Below are 18,132 nucleotides of genomic sequence, written 5' to 3' on the forward strand. Positions count from 1 at the left end.
AATAGATGGATAATGAGAGAGGATGGATGGATTGATGAGTGAGTGGAAGGATGGATGAGAGAAAAGGTAAATAGCTGGATGTATGGGTGGAAGGGTAACTGGATGGGTAAAAGGGTGGATGGATGAGTGAAAGGATGGATGAGTGAAAAGGTGGATGATGAGTGAGTGGGTAGATGGATGAGAAAAATGATGGATGGATTGATGAATTGATAAGTGCAAGGTTGAATGGATGGACGGATGAGTGAAAGGGTGGATATAAGGATGGATGAGAGAGTGAAAGGGAGGGTAGATGGACAAAAGGATGAATAGATGAGTGAAGGAGTGAAAGGATAAATGGATGAGAGAAAGGATGCATGAGTGATAGGGTCAATGGATGGATTCATGAGTGGATGAGTAGATAGATGAGTGGATGGAAGGAAGGATGGCTAAGTGAAAGGGTCGATGGAGAGAGAAAGGGAGGATGGATGGATGACTGAAAGGGTGGATGGGTGGAAGGATGAGTGACTGGGTGGATGGGTGGATGAGTAAGTGAAAGGATGGCTGGTTGGGTGACAGGGTAAATGGCTGGATGGATGAGTGGATGGATGGGTAGAAGAGTGGATGGATGAGTGTACAGATGGATAGGGTGAAAGGGTGGATGGATGGATAATGGATAGATGAGTGAAAAGATGGATGAAGGGATGGATGAGTGAAATGATAGATGGAAGGATACATGATGGATAGGTTTGCAAATGGTTGAATATGTTTGGATATGGCTGGGTTTACTTATATACTATTGCGCAACCTCCTCTGATGTGTCTGTAAAACTTACCTATTGTCCTGAAGTTTTGTCCTGAATTTTGACCTCCTGTCCTGAATTTGTGTCCTGAATTTTGACCCTTTGTCCTGATTTTTTACACTCACCGTCCTGAATTTACACCAATGCCAGTTGGTCACCCTAAACCTCGCATCAGGATGACATGAGGACGCATTTCATGGTAAAATATAGTGTAAAATTGTAGATTTGCATTTTGCGTAATTATGTGTAATTTCGTGGATTTTTTCCGACATTTCGAGTAATGCAGAAGCAGATTTTGCAGATTTCACACACCCCTAATATTGAGTTTTTACTCTTTCACGCCCTTAAATGTTTCAGCAAAAGTCTGTTTTGTCACTGAAATTGTAATCCAGGCTTCTGTCTGACTTTCAACTGCAACCAGAACTCTCTGCAGCTCTCTTAGAGCTGCTCTCTGTTAATCTAAGATGTATTCCAGTCAGGTCGGTACTTGCATCTGCTCTCGGGCAATTCTGAAGTGATACTCCCAGCTAAAAAATATATGACGAAGAAATAGGCTAGACGTGCAACTGAACTTTACACTCACACATAGGAATGCAGAACTTTAACCTCTGGTGGTCACCGCGCTCAAGTTTCCCACTTTACTTGCAACATCCGTTTGTTTCTCCTGTTCACATTACTGTCAGTTTAGAGTCTTTTTTATTTTGTATGACTTCCAACTCCTTTACCGCGGGAATAGAATTACGTAGGTTATTTTGAGTTTAGTAATCAAACAAACATGAACGTGCAGTGAGTAAAGGTCTTAGAGCTCTGTGGTGAATAATGTTGCTGCCAGCAGCCTTTCCCGGAGATCAGTGCTGGGCCTCACAGGGACTCACCTGTCGCTTGTGGCAGACAGCGCTTCATCTCTACTTCCTCTAGAGAAAAAACAGAAAGCAGATGTCTGAGAGTCGCGGCCATGTTTACTCAACTTTCGTCTCGTGGCTGAGCACTCTATGATTCACTCCCGAGATTTACAGGGCATTAAAATGTCTACAGGAAGGCAGAAAGCTTGCATCTTTTATGACGCATGTGGTTATAAAAACGGCCTTAAGTGAAATCATAATCGTAATCATGATGTGTGGAAATAGAAAGAGAATTTCTGTTTATTTACTAAATCCAGATTTGTTTTATACCAAATTCTGCTCTCTAGTAGTATCACGTGAATCCAGTGGCAGCTGGTAGATAACAGTTGTGAAAAAAGAAGACTTACCTGCTGATCGCCAATCACCAGCTGCCACCTGTCCTCCGTCCTCACTGTTTTCCTGACTCCCGACAGCACCCAGACTCCCCTAGCCAATCAGGACGCTGCTGTCACCAGCATGACAGGAGCGTCCTGATCCGTCTGAGCGCCCTAGTTCGGCTCTCTGACAGGGAGTGGGAGCCTGTGCATGTTCTCCAAGCAGGCTGGGCAACACAGCCGGGTGTAGAACATGCTAAGTGTGCATGACAGTTTGGCTGGCCCAAGACGGCTGGCCAGACCGTCATGCACACTTATGGTGCACCAACCACTCCTCCCTCTGACGCTAGTCCAGCCCCACCCCACCCTGGGTCCATTATACTAAAAATAAAATGATGATAATGTTTTGTTGTTATAATTTGATGTTTCCCTTGCACTGCTCATAGAGCAGTGGGGCAACGCTCCTCCACCTTAGTGGAGAAGCCGCCGCTGTGTGAATCACTCAGTATTTCCCTGAGCACATAATGGAATAAAACACTTTTCAGATAGTCAGCACATACCTTACCCCAAACCCATTTAAAGGGTCAAGCAAACCTCGGAAGCCTGCACCTTGTGTGGAACTACTTAGTTCTATTAAATACCACTGTGATGTACCCATGTGCTGTTCAGTGCACGTCATTCGTGCTTATTCTGCAAACCAATTGCATATCGGCTTCTTCGTTTCAGCTAATAACCAGTCTGAAACCTTAAGTGCCCCTTGCTGGGCTTGCATTCTCTTTCAAACTTTAACCAGTTATGCTTCAGAATCAAGCACTGGTAGGAAACATCTGTTTTTCTACTGAAATGTATTTTTTTAACTGCCTTTTGTAAGACTGTTGAAATTTAGCAGTTGTGGGAATATTTAGTTTGTTGCCATAATGTTGCGAAACTCAAGGAAAAAGATTTATCCTGCAAATGCCTATTTTAAGAAGTCAGGTTTGCACACTTATTTCAGACCTGTAAGCATTTCTATGGTACCTGCAGTGGCGGCTGCCTCGGAACGGGGCTGATAGGACGGGGGGAATGGATTAAAAAAATAAAAATAAACTAACCTTTCCTTCGCCGCAGCCGCCGCCGCACACCTCTCCTCCGTCCTCTTCACCTGCATTGGCAGCACCAGAAGCAGACTCTCCCAGCCAATCACAACACTGCATGAGCAGCGTCATGATTGGTCGAACGGCCTGTTCGGCCACTCATGCAGTGCCTGGAAGCCTCTGCATGTTCTCCATCGGGCTGTGCAACACAACCAGGTGGAGAACATGGTAAGTGCAATTTAGAGAGTGCAAACCACTTCTCACTGTGCTCAGCCCCACCCCAACCTGGCTCCAGTCCCGCACAGGAAAATAAAATGATAATAATGTCTTGTTGTTATCATTTTTTTTTTTGTACTGCTCAAATAGCAGTGGGGCGACGCTCCTCCGCCTTAGTAGAGGACCCGCCACTGGCTACCCTTGCATTAAGAAACAATATGGAAAACTTGATGGGCAGTGTGTGTCAATGTATAGAAAACAAGAATCTATACAACTCATTCAGCTGTGCTAATTCTTCTAGGACTCTCTTAGTTCTATGTAGATGGTCATGAATTTCAAGAGACCAAAATACACAGTTGGAAGATCAGCAGAGGATCGGTTCTTTGTTCACATTGGAGGATCTAGCAAAGTGTGTTTGTTTGTTTACTATAGTGGAAAAGGAAATTGTCACATTCTAAATCCTGTTACAATACACAAAAGATGCCTACATGGGAAAAGGTTCAGAAAATGGCTATAAAAATGGAAACGCCCCAATGTTAAACTTCTTCGCCTTCTACAATAAAACAATTATTCCATCAACTTTAGATATTTATTTTTCATTCCATTTCTTGCTTGTTTAATTCTTTTTTTGATGTACTCCTTGTCCTCTAGCAGTAGCCAGTCTTCTATTTGAAACAACCTGGCTCTTGAGAAAGGCTGGAATTCAAGGGTGGTTATCGTTAACTTAGTCGTGATTGATCTCTAGATCCTGAGCTCTGCAGCTCATGAGGCAAGGCCTACTCACCCGTCCAAATTACAGATGTTGGTAAATTGAGCACAATTAAATTTGGTAATTATAATAAGACTGGCTCTTTACAGCACTTGGAAATGACAGACCTGAGGTATGAAGAACTCCATAACAACAAACTGTTATTTATTAATTAATATAGAGCTGGAGTAATACCTATAGCCCAGCGGGCTCTACCGGCCATCAAAGGCCTGTGAGAGGGCCTTTAAAAAGGGGGCTGGCCTGTAATGGCCGGTAGAGCTCTCTACGCAGGATTCTAAGGCTACTGGAACACTCCGCCCCTAGTTCTAATTTGTAAAACAAAGGCCTCACGGAGCCCTGAGGGGGTTGAAATCCCCTCAAGCTCCGTGAGGCCTTTGTTAAACATTGGAATATTGATGAAATGTAATAAAATAATGTTCTGATATTTTCCTATCCTGATAACCAAACAAAGCTCTGATGTTGAATACACAAAATATTAAATGTAACAAACTGTGAAACAGACCCATTGCAGATAACCTTAGGGATATTATAGTGTTGTGTGGCCACTTCCTGTGACGTCATTCTTGCACCGTGGGTGCACAATGCCTTAGCTAATTATCCCGTGGCATTTTCTTTAACGTTTCAGCTTTGCTGAGTCTCCTTTCTCAATAACTAAACATGAACGTGTGCTATTGCAATTGTTTCGTTTAAAGACACCTCATCAGACATAGACCACCAGCAAACAAACGCTATGTCCTCTCTTTACAGGGCTATCCAGGAGAAGACAGCACTGCAGTGGGACCACCTGGGCCCCCAGGTGAACCAGTAGGTCTTTCTTTCTGTAAATCATTCATGCATTTGTTATCAGAGGTGCTAGCACGTTAAAAACATTAACCATATGTTCATTCCACATGTTTTATACCATATGTTTTATAAGGATTTTCTAAGGTAGCGTGATTATTTCGGAAACTTTATGTAGAACAATGTATGCCTTTCGCATGTAATTGTTTAATTACAGATTCTAACTCAAAAATATGCAATTTAAGTGAATAGGGAAATCTCAAAAAGGTTCTGTACGATAGAGCTGAGAAGTCTAAAAAAAAAATCAGCAAATTCTTTCTAAACTTTTTTTCCTTGAGGGATGCAAAAAACAAACCTGCAGTTAGATGACGTGTTCTCGTTTCATGCTTCTTATGAGTAAAAGTGCTCTTTTCGACTGGTGCAAGGAGCTGCTGGGAAGGTCTACGGGTTGTAGTTCACGCATCTGGAGGACTGTGTAGCCAGGAACCCTCTACCAGTGCTGCGCTGAACCTGCACACATCCCTCCCGAGGCTGGCCTGGTGCCATTTGATTAGAATGTAACCCATGCCGCATTCTGAACACTGTAAGGTGGAGGGGCCACATTTACAGAAGAAATCCAACCGGTCTGTATATTACTGTTCCTCTAAGAAGGCTGCTCCACGCGTGGTATTCAGCTGTTTCTCAGATATTACAACCGCCTGTATGGAGTTACTGCCGGGTGCCGATGTATTTGGTGGTAAAAATATTGGCAGTATAAAGGTAACCGGAAGTGCCCATCATTTCCCTGAGCCTCATTCTGAGTTGCATGGTAAAATGCATGCAATTTTGCAGTTACAGGGTAGACAATCTGCCCCATTAAAACCCCATGGAATGTGGAATTACCGTGTGAGGCTGATTCTCTCCGGTTGTAAACCCCATGGAATTCACAATTCCATCGGGTGTAAACTGTAAAGCATATATTTACCACTTGCTGGGAGCAGGTGGTAAATGTGTACAGTGACCTCCGAGTGGGTTAGGAGTTAGGGAAGGGTGTGGGATGGTAGGGGAGGGGAGGGGAAGAAAGGGGAAAGCACGTTTGGCAGAATGCTCCCCTTGTTAGAAAAAAACGGAGAATGAGGCATGACTGCTGCAGCCAAAACCTAATGTGATTCCACTGTGTGGGGTCTGGTTCTGCCGCACCCAGAAAACCAGGTGCGGAAAAAACGAAAAAACGGTCCACTTGAGTCAGACTTAGTGGAAGTCCAGGAGGTGATCCCGCTCCGCCTGACTTGTAATGAGGGCCTAAGTGCATCATTTTCAGTCGTTAACCATTACTGCTAAAAGTTGGTCAAATGTACTGGTAGTGATGAAAATACTTCAGTGCACAAAACATGTGCAGTGCCGTATCAAAGATGGGACCCCCTGCGATGAAACCTCTTCTATCACCACCTGGTTGCTTGGCAACCCGACTTGTTTTTATTACCTAATGAGAATCCGTAACTATTTATAATATTCAGGTTAAAAATATACATTTTCTTTAACTCTTATTGTTTCAGGTCATTTTCATTTAACGAGAACATGTTCAATAAACGACCCTAGTTTACGAAACAGTAACTTTTGTTCAGCTGTTGTGCACTTAAGAAGTGTAATATGAAAGCTAGTACGTCAGTGTCCCAATACTGTCAGCTCTGAGCTGTGCAAATTATCTCCTCCAGTCCAACAGTCACATCTCCCCCACCCCACCCCCGTTTGCTTATTGGACATCTTACTTTCCTCCTGATGAAGTGGCTGGTTCATTTTGAACTGTGATTTTTGCAGTTCCAGTGATAGAATGTAGGCGGGCCGCAAAATTCCATGGAGCCTTTTTTGCACTGTTTCTCCTTGCAACATGGCCTTAATGAGACAAGTTGTTACAAGCTGGCGCACTCTTCTGGCCATGTATGGTAATGCTACAAGGCAGCTACCTGCATTGCTTCTAATTGTGTTTTCTTTCATTGTTTCCTTTGAACACAGTAATAGCACAAATATGTTAGTTCCATGTATAGCACCGCAATAGTCCTTACAGATGAAGAAGCAATACATATACAGGCTGATACATGATTACAATAAGCCATCACATATTGTCTTCCTTGTCATTTCAAGTTTGCCCAGTTGTTCTCATCTAATAGCCAAGTTTAAAACTACGTCAATTCATTCTCCAATTTCAGCTTTTCTGGTGATGTGTTTGGCTCCCCCAGCCTTGTATTGCCTACACAATTTAAAATATTTTAATCAATTTACTAGAATACATGTACGCTGGTCAGTATGTCTTGTCTCCATTCCAGGAGGTGTTTCTCACAAGAAATACTCGTGCCATTGCTGTGCATAGACAATAGTCAAGTGTCTGAGGTTTACCAGTCTACAAATGTTATTTTAAATGATAATTACAACAATTTTGTATTCTTTTTTGTAGAATTTGTGTTGGTGCAGTGAGGCTGATTATGACTGCGCAGGGCTTTATAACAAAAAAATAAACTAGAACAAATAAACTTTGTAAAATGACTGGGTTTTGATAGGTGTCGATTCTATCCATCTGGTACCCAGTTCGGGTGGGCGAACTATTTACTGCGCATGTGTCGAAAGTGGGAATATCTGCCTTCCTTGGCGGCTGGCAGGGTGGGGCTGGACCCTGGGAAGCCCCGTCGGAGCGACGGTAGCCTGACCGGTAGAATCCTTAGTAAATTCACCCAGGGTAAGGGGCTTTGGGGTAGAGTAACGCTGCTCTCTATTTTTTAAGTGGAAATAGCTCCGAACTCAATTTAGCTGCCCATAGTTTTATAAATTAGAATGAGTTACGTCTCCCAAGTCTCAGTCATAGAGTAGTTGTAACTTTCCAAGCCACTTCCTTCTCGACTCCCTCAGCCTCGTCTCTAATTTCTGCCGGCATCCTACTAGAATAATATGAATGTTACATGCTGCGTACCGCCCATAGAAAAGTTCTCTCCTGCCCCCATGTGGCCATAACTAAAATGGCATCTGCTGAATGCGTCCCAATACCGCGGAGCATGCGAGGGACCTAGTGGAACAACGAGGTGTGCACCAGAAAGATATAATAAAACGTTAAATTGTGTGGTGAGCCATTATCACTGGGCTCACAGTTGGAACAATATATTACACTTCTCTCGACCGCATCTGGGGTAAAACAGTGGCTCTGAGAAAAAAATAATTCACTATGCAGAGATGAGGTAGTCACAGGACGACCGTGCTGCAAGGCTTAACGTTTTAGAACCGCCAGAATAAATGTTTTTTTAGAGACCAAAGGTGGATTTGGGATTATGCACAAATCAGGAAACGGATCAAAAGGCTTAACTAATTTTAGCATGCCAGTCAAATCATGTATTTCTAGGTTCTAATGTAAATCAGAAAAATGTATGCAAATATGAAACTGACGTCTGGGCGCGCGCTCATCCTGTCTGCTGAGAACAGAACCCAGGAACTCGCACTGTAATCCGAAACCCCCTGCAGGGCACGCGCTGTAATCTAGGAGATCTGAGAAGAGGCAATGCCTCTTTAGGAATAACATGGTTTAAATTTAAACACACCCAGATAGCCCAACACACTAGATTGAGCTAAGAGGTGGTATAATAGAGATGATATGAGTAATCACACCGAATAGCAAAAACCGAAGCTCCCTTTTGTGACGCAGACGCAAAGATTTGGAAGGTGAAAATATGTACTTATATTATTGGTTTTAGTCTGTTGAGGAGTTAAAAGGCAGGGGAAAGCGGTCACTCAGTGTCCTAGAATGTGTAACTCATTCATCTGGAGTAGCGCTTGTGCACAGCAACAGTATGACGCATTTAACCCTGGGCGTAGTTCGCGTAGTAGCGCTACGCGTAGCTATGCGAAGTGTACTTCGCACTACACGAGATACGCGTAGCGCTACGCGAACTGCATAGTACGCTGTTCGCGATGATTGCACAGTGCGGACAAGCATCCGGCACTGTGCTATCAATGCATACGGCATCTTGCACAGTGCAAGTTGTCGTTTTCTGCCGCTCAAGTAGATATTCTCTCGAGCGGCAGCTTTCTCAACGCGGTCTGCTAGTTTCTCATCGCGAGCGGTCGCGAGCATACGCGATCACTCGCAATGAGAAACCTCCCCGCGTTGAGAATCTCGCCGGGAGGTTTATTTTCCACGCTCGCGATCGGCAACTTGATGTTGCTGATTGTGAACAAGGAAAAAGTCTCGCCGGGATGTCATTTTGCTCGCTCGCGGTCGCCAACTTGACGTTGAGGACCGCGAGCGAGCAAAAAATGCCAACTACACTACGCAATTTTGCACTGTGCTATGCGCAATTCGCGTAGCGCGAAGTAGCACAAACTACGCAAACTTCGTGAACGTAGTGTAGTTGTCCACCCAGGGTTAGACACATTGCGTCAGCAGTAGCATGTTATGCCTGTGTAGTGTAGGGTGCCTGCTCCCCCCCTCCCCCACCTTCCTGGTGACTAGACCTAGGCTGTGGATAGTAAAGTAGTGAACCTACACCCTCAACTGTGTTCCAAGAGCCCCTCTAGCGAAAAGCGCCAGTGACTGCAAACCACATACATTTAAAAGATATTCCAATTGTTTAGAGAGGGCTTCCATACCTGCCAACCAAGAACCCCACGCCTCAGAAGTCTGTCACGTGCGCTGATCTTTGAAAGCACGGCACTGTCGTTATGTTGAAATACGTGCACTGGTGCATCACACGACTCGGAGTGGGACACCTTTTATATTTCAAAGTTACTATTTGATGAATACGGTAAGCAAAAACATTTCACGCGCTGCTAATTAAAAATTAAAGCCGCAGCGCCTTTTTAATTGCGCTCATGACGGATTGAGCGATTTAGCCGAGCCCGAGGCAGAAATGTGCAGCGTCTTGTTTCATTCGTCCATAGCACGGGGGGTTGTACAAAGGGATCATTGTTTTTGTGGTTGGATAATATTTTCGTGGGTTTTGCCCGGAAGCATTTCAGCAATGCCGCGGTATTTTGGGGCTTCGGTGAGCGCGTTACATCTGACACTCGAACAAGGGCGCGTTCTTTGCAGTGTTTTTTGTTCAAACGTCTAGCGCCGACTCCCAATTGCAAAACACATTAACTATGTTTAGATTGCTGCGCATTTTTTATCTTGGAAATATCGACAGTCTGATCATTTTGTACTGCTGCGGCAATGTTCGATAAAGTTTGAAAACTAACTGGCTTCTTTGTACCCTTGATTCTAGGGTCCTTTTGGCGAACACGGAGACAGGGGAGAGTCCGGGGACGAGGGTTACAAGGTAACTGCATCTCTTCCAATCTCGGGGGGAAACAACTGAATGATAATTTACCACACTACGTAGGCACGCAGTTGTTAAGTAGGATGTGTTCAAAATGGCCACTACTGAAGGATTCATGCAACGTTTTCCAAACCTTTAATCGGGGTCCAAAGTTAACACTATATTAACAAAAGTTTAAAAAAAATGGTATTATTGACTCTATTATCCACACGCACGGAGTAGATATATATTATCCAATAGGGGTGATTTTTAAACATCACAACATTCTTACTTGATCTATGATTGCAAAGCAAGAGGTCAATCTTCTCTCATTATGGCCCCACAGTCCCATTATTGACTGTGAACCTGTTGAACCATTCTAGTTACTAGCCAGGGTCAGGATCGAAAGGCAGACAGTCGGGCAGGAAGCAAAGGGCCAGTGAGGGCACGAGGGTCATTTCGGGCCCTTCTTTTCTACCGTGTGCTGAGCTATTTTTGTGCACTTTTGCAGTGTGCGGTCTAACCAAAGGCCCATCCGGTGGCCTTGGGCCATTGCAGTATAGGCCAGCCACTGAAATTATGCAGCAGTTGAGGGCCACATTATGTGGCAGGGTTGAGTAAATTGTGAAGGAAGAAAAAGCAAATTATGCGGCGTAATGCAACACATTTTGTGATAGTATTACTTCATTATTTTTTCATTTTTATACTGTTAACAGTGTCTGGGCATTGGTTGCATGTCAATAGTACCAGCTTAACACCCACATATAGCAATAAGCAACAGAAAAGTGATCGGTTAACACTTGGAAAGAGCCTTCCACTGCGTGGCAACAGGTGTTCCTGTGTTTTTAGTAACTTTTGAACTGTTCAAGCTAGAAACTATTTTTTTTGTTAAAATCTGCGGATTATGCAGCAGATGATGGATTAGGTGGCACATGCAGCAAATCCATAATTATGCAGAAAACACAGCAGCCGCACAATTGCATAAGTCCAGTGGCCCTGAATATAGGGCTGACTTGCACTTGAGGGTAAGGGGGTGCGGGTCAAGTCCTTCTGTGGAAATGAACTGCTCGTGGTTTGTGTCCTCCCCATCCCCTGCTGGGTGGGCACAATGAGCACAAGTGGGGGTGGGGAAGGTTGAGCAGCCTTTTCAAAGTCCAAAATCATCGACCACGTGAGCATTTGTCACCACATCCTCCCCGCGGCCAAGCCAGACGGGAGGGACCAGACTGGGTGTTTTGCTTCCTTCTTTGTCCCTGGTGGACAAGACTGGTACACGAGCCCCCAGGGAAGAGGAGCCTAACCACACTTTTCTTGGCAGGGGAGTCCTTCAGTTTCGGTGGGACATTCCTGAATGCTTCCCAAATGTTGTAGGTTATTTTAATGCTTGCTTGATTGCATCTCTATGATTAAAGCACGCGAGCGCTGATCCAAGCTTTACGGCATCCCATTGGATGGGAAGAGGATCCTGGCACTGACAGTCCTAAGTAGCAGCACTGAAAACATTGAAATGTGCCTGTACAGTGCAGTGGCGTAACGAAACTTGAGGGGGCCCGCCTGCAAAGAATATGGAGGGGGCCCCCCACACTCCGGATTCAGTCAGGAGCTCTCAGGTCAGGAGCCTACTGCGCATGCACCAGTGGCAGCTGGTGGATCCTAAAAGTGGTGTTACAAAAATCTGAGGTCCAGGTTAACCCCTTCCATGCTGCGCAAATTCCGCCGCTGTGCTGACGGATTCTTGCGCGGGCGTGGTCATGACGGAACGGTTCCGTCATGAGCACAGCTCAACCGTGGCTCATGACGGAACCGTTCCGTCATGAGCACCGAAGGGGTTAAAGGAGCAAGTGAGTACAGCAAGCACACCAAAGTGAAAGAGGAGTGTTTGGGGTTGGCCTTCCCAAGTGGGCCCTTTAAACACCCAAATTTCAGCTTTAAATAAATTCAGTCATTTGTCTCCAAAACATCAGCTTGTCGGTTTATGAAAACAGACACGTTTTGCTAATAAATACTAGCTTTGCATTCTTGAAAATTAATTTAGATTCCCTAAATCAAGAAGTTATCTTTTTTGTGAAAAAATTAAATTATTGTCATGAACCACTGCAACACATGGATAGATTCTGCCTTGAATATCTGTGTGTCATAGTTGCATGTCATATGCGCCAATCTTATGCCAAGAATTACCACCATTATGCCGAAGCTAGCATGAGGGCTATGCACCACCACGCAATCAGACAGGAATTACCACTATTATGCCAGGGCCTGCATTTTACCCGTTTTGGGTACCATTTTACCATGGGTGAGCACATTTGGCCGATATGCACCACCATGATGGCAGGACCAACATTATGTCATGTTATTTTATTTTTTAAGTACACAATCATTGAACATTGCTGGTGCTGAAATAGGGTAGCTCTGTAGAATCTCACTAGTGGCAGTGACAAGCTCCCCTCTTTACCTAGTGATAGTTTTTTCTACACAATGGCATGTCGCAGGCACTATGGAAAAGAGCGAACAAGATATGAACGGCTTCCTTGTTTGTCTCTAACAGTCCGCCCACTCTCATCACAGCCCTTCCCACAGTACACAAGGACACCCATATGTCACCTGTACCCTTCTACAGGTCAAATGCATATCAATCATCCTGGAATGGTTACTTATTTAGGAAAGTATGGGAAGAAATTTTAGAGAATAAAAAAAGCTTGACCTTTATGCGTGATGCGGGGTCTGTAATTGGCTATGGGGCACTGGCGTACAGTTCTCTGCAGGACAGCTGATGGTCACGACTTCAGAGCCCACTGTGTTTACTCCCTGCCCTGTGTTAATTCATGGTCTATGTCGTGCAACCTTATTTACGCCCTGTAGTATTTCATTGTCTCTCATTCACCACTGTCCACCTACTGTATTTACACCCTGTAGTATGTCATTGTCTCTCATTCACCACTGTCCACGTACTGTATTTACACCCTGTATTTCATTGTCTCTCATACACCGCTGTCCACCCACTGTATTTACACCCTGTATTTCATTGTCTCTCATACACCGCTGTCCACCCACTGTATTTACACCCTGTAGTATTTCATTGTCTCTCATACACCACTGTCCACCCACTATATTTACACCCTGTATTTCATTGTCTCTTATTCAACACTGTCCACCTACAATATTTACACCCTTTCGTATTTCATTGTTTCTCATACATCACTGTCCTACTGTATTTACACCCTTTAGTATTGCATTATCTCTTATTCACCACTGTCCACCTACAGTATTTACACCCTGTATTTCATTGTCGCTCATACATCGCTATCCACCCACTGTATAGTATTTCATTGTCTCTCATACATCGCTGTCCTCCCACTGTATTTACACCCTGTAGTATGTCATTGTCTCTCTTACACCACTGTCCACCCACTGTATTTACACCCTGTATTTCATTGTCTGTCATACACCGCTGTCCACCCACTGTATTTACACCCTCTCATATTTCATTGTCTCTCATACACCACTGTCTACCTACTGTATTTACACCCTTTCGTATTTCATTGTCTCTCATGTACCACTGTCCACCCACTGTATTTACGCCCTGTATTTCATTCTCTTATTCACCACTGTCCACCCACTGTATTTACACCCTTTCATATTTCATTGTCTCTCATATACCACTGTCCACCTACTGTATTTACACCCTTTCATATTTCATTGTCTCTCATACTCCGCTGTCCACCCACTATATTTACACCCTGTAGTATTTCAATGTATCTCATACACAACTGTCCACCCACTGTATTTACACCCTGTAGTGTTTCAATGCCTCTCATACACTGCTGTCCACCCACTGTATTTACACCCTGTAGTATTTCATTCTCTCTCATACACAACTGTCCACCCGCTGTATTTACACCCTGTAGTGTTTCAATGTCTCTCATATACCACTGTCCACCCACTGTATTTACACCCTGTATTTTATTGTCTCTCATACTCCGCTGTCAACCCACTGTATGTACACTCTGTAGTATTTCATTGTCTCTCATACACAACTATCCACCCGCTGTTTTTACAGCCTGTAGTGTTTCAATGTCTCTCATATACCACTGTCTACCCACTGTATTTACACCCTGTAGTATTTCATTGTCTCTCATACACAACTGTCCACCCACTGTATTTACACCCTGTAGTGTTTCAATGTCTCTCATATATCACTGCTTACCCACAGTATTTACACCCTGTATTTCATTGTCTCTCATACTCCGCTGTCCACCCACTGTATTTACACCCTGTAGTATTTCATTGTCTCTCATAAACAACTGTCCACCCACTGTATTTACACCCTGTAGTGTTTCAATGTCTCTCATATACCACTGTCCACCCACTGTATTTACACCCTGTATTTCATTGTCTCTCATACTCCGCTGTCCACTCACTGTATTTACACCCTGTAGTATTTCATTGTCTCTCATATACAACTTTCCACCCATTGTATTTACACCCTGTAGTGTTTCAATGTCTCTCATACACTGCTGTCTACCCACTGTATTTACACCCTGTAGTATTTCATTGTCTCTCATACACAACTGTCCACCCGCTGTATTTACACCCTGTAGTGTTTCAATGTCTCTCATATACCACTGTCCACCCACTGTATTTACACCCTGTATTTCATTGTCTCTCATACTCCGCTATCCACCCACTGTATTTACACCCTGTAGTATTTCATTGTCTCTCATATACAACTGTCCACCCACTGTATTTACACCCTGTAGTGTTTCAATGTCTCTCATATACCACTGCCTACCCACTGTATTTACACCCTGTATTTCATTGTCTCTCATACTCCGCTGTCCACCCACTGTATTTACACCCTGTAGTATTTCATTGTCTCTCATATACAACTGTCCACCCATTGTATTTACACCCTGTAGTGTTTCAATGTCTCTCATACACTGCTGTCCACCCACTTTATTTACACACTGTAGTATTTCATTGTCTTTCATACACAACTGTACACCCGCTGTATTTACACCCTGTAGTGTTTCAATGTCTCTTATATACCGCTGTCCACCCACTGTATTTACACCCTGTAGTATTTCATTTTCCTCATACACAACTGTCCACACGCTGTATTTATACCCTGTAGTGTTTCAATGTCTCTCATACACAACTGTCCACCCGCTGTATTTACACCCTGTAGTGTTTCAATGTCTCTCATACACCACTGTCCACCTACTGTATTTACACCCTGTAGTATTTCATTGTCTCTCATACACAACTGTCTACCCGCTGTATTTACACCCAGTAGTGTTTCAATGTCTCTCATACACCACTGTCCACCTACTGTATTTACACCCTGTAGTATTTCATTGTCTCTCATAGACAACTGTCCACCCACTGTAGTTACACCCTGTAGTTTTTCAATGTCTCTCATACACAACTGTCCACCCACTGTAGTTACACCCTTTCGTATTTCAATGATTTCTTCAGGTCTTTCTTCTCTCAGCCTCCATTAGCCATCTTGGAACAATAAAGTCATAATAAACTACAGCAAAAGAAACATACTTTGGTACAGCCAATAGTTCTGCAACCAATGGCAGACCTATTGGCTTTGCCAACGCTTATTAGATATGACATCTTACATGGATTCTCTCCTTCGGACCCACAATGTCCTTCCCTTCTTATGTGTGTCCTACTCTCTCCCGTATGACTCTGGTGACAGTTTCCTACACTCCAGTCCCATTTATTTCCCTGAATATATCCCTATTAGTTTTGGCATTTCGTTGCTTTTCTGGGGGCTCATTCTATGCTTCATTAGACTTTAAGTGCCAATGTATAGCATGCTCTTTATTGGATTCTTCAATAAAAAATATTACCAATGTTAATAACAAGAAATGGAATTCATAGGAAAACAAACATAAAATAAAATGTGGACAGCATTGGCGGAAACTGAATACCTAAAATGTATTTTAAAAAAAGAAAATGAAGGTTCTGTGCTGTGGAACCTGGGAATGACTTTACCCAACTCTATAGTACTCCGGAGGCCCCTAAAATGTGAGTTTTTCAGTTAAGCTGGAGTCATTGGCGTAGCACCAGCCTGGCGCGCCCTCATTTAAGGAGGTGAAAATGGCCCCCTGGCTCCTGGTTGGGTAGTGAAAGACAGCTATAGTCAGTGTGCCCCTCCCATTCCTGGGCCCGATGCCACTGCACATGCTGCACCATTGGTACGTACGCCCATGACCAGAGTCTAAAAGTAAATAAAGAGTTGATTATAAAGCGAGTCAATAATACTAGGCAGGAGCCTAGGGTGCCAGCACCAGACAGTGCAAATTGACACCAAGAGCATCAAATATTACCAATTTATTCCAAAGAGGGAGCAAAAAAATAAAAAATAGAATTTAGCTGAAGGCTCCAGATAATTTTGCACTTGGTCTCAAATGTCGCTCAAAAATGTGCAACAACCACAGACATGTTCTCCCTTCCTTTGCAACTGGGAACACCACTAATACAAATGAAATGTGGCATAACAGCCATAGATGCTGGCTTTGGAACTGGGGGATCATGCTCGAGTCTCAGCGTTGGTTCAACATCCTGTGATTCTGGGCAAATCACTAATATATCCCCGTGCTTAAAAAATAAGTGTGGCCTTGTGTAATGTAACTGATGCTCATGTAAAGCGCTCCAATACCTTGGGGGCGAGTTTGCGCTATAGTGAACTATTAAAAAAAGTACTCTCTGTCGTTTTCTACACGTACATCCATTTTCAAACATTCTTGAGCCATTTTTTTAAAAATCTCTTCTGTGGAGACCTGGGAACGTTTCCATGTTCACTATCAGCATCTGGGACACTGCAGGCCACTGAGGAAACACTCCATGCCATCCAGGGAGACGCTCCAACTCAAACAAATGCGAGGCCAATTTCATTTCCAAAGCTTGCTTACCTTCCAATGCGTCTCAGCAGAGTCCTGTTCCCAAAGCTGCAAACCTTCTCCTGGCCCTGTCAGCTCTCTGTTGCCTCCTTCCTTCTCGGAGGCTGTGCCTTGTGGGGAATGCTCTCTCTGGGGCCCCCACCCCCCATCCTTTTTCCGAGCCTTTGTGCTCCTACTGAAGAGAAACAATGTAACTTGTTACTTTGTTTCTCTTCAGTCGTGGGTCAGCGCAAGGAGCGCAGAGCAGGCTGCTGACTGCACTTGCTTTCTAGAGCAAGCCTTTCTCTCACAGCTTTTTACGGAAGAGCTGAGGGAGCCCCCTTGACCTACCGAAGACTAGGGGCCTCCCCGCAGGAAGGCTGTCCCCCCCCCGCCCCACGGGTGCTGTGGGGGCGTTTGTTACGCCCCTGGTACAGTGCCCTATTTATACGTTTTACACTGATCTTTTGCTCCATCATGCAAAACCCCTTAGTATGCGAGGTCAGTGAGGCAGACTTTGTTTCATTTTACACGTTTCGTTGGTTTTTCCTGGTGCACATCTGCAGATTCGCTTTTCAAGCAGCCTATGACCCTTGTAGAGCGCATCCTGTGAACTGAGCTATGTCTGGGTGAGTTCCTTTGAGGAGCACAAGTCACAGATCACAGGAGTTTCTGATAGTGTTTTCTGGGTCATAAATTGTTTCTCATCCAATTCTTGGTCTCTCTGCTGAGCACACTGAGCAGTGGTTCCATAGTGGTCAATTTTAATTGCCAATTTAGGTGAAAAGACGTGACGTTGGTAGACAACTACTGGTGTCAAAATATGAATGGTGTTGGAGGAAAAGAAAACGCACACTGTTTGTGTACGCTCATTTATATAATGTTGACTACTAAAAAACGTTGGTAAAGTCAAATGGTTTGATGTGTTTTATGTGCTTGTGGTTCTACTGTGTTGTTTTTGGAATTCATAACAGAAAACACATGCATAGGCTTTGGAATACTGGTCAAGCCGCATACCTTGAGATCACAGGATTGGAGCTTACATTTTATGCCACACCCATATTTACAAAATTAACCAGATGACTCTGCCCAACAAATGTTTTGTGAAAGGATGCGAGTCGAGAATAGGGGCCACTTTTTGGGGGGTGC

The 18,132-nt window shown here is 44.0% G+C and overlaps 1 protein-coding gene across 1 annotated transcript in view; it reads left to right on the top strand.

The window, feature by feature from the left end:
• The window catches only part of COL24A1 (collagen type XXIV alpha 1 chain), an 826,732-nt gene that overhangs the window by 691,190 nt on the left and 117,410 nt on the right, over positions 1-18,132 (top strand). The window contains exons 42-43 of the mRNA XM_085602067.1: positions 4,800-4,856; positions 10,058-10,111. Coding sequence (XP_085458193.1) covers positions 4,800-4,856; positions 10,058-10,111 — 111 coding nt within the window. The remainder of the gene's footprint in view (positions 1-4,799; positions 4,857-10,057; positions 10,112-18,132) is intronic.

Source organism: Triturus cristatus, chromosome 4_2, assembly GCF_964204655.1.
Source record: "Triturus cristatus chromosome 4_2, aTriCri1.1, whole genome shotgun sequence".
Classification (NCBI taxonomy): domain Eukaryota; kingdom Metazoa; phylum Chordata; class Amphibia; order Caudata; family Salamandridae; genus Triturus; species Triturus cristatus.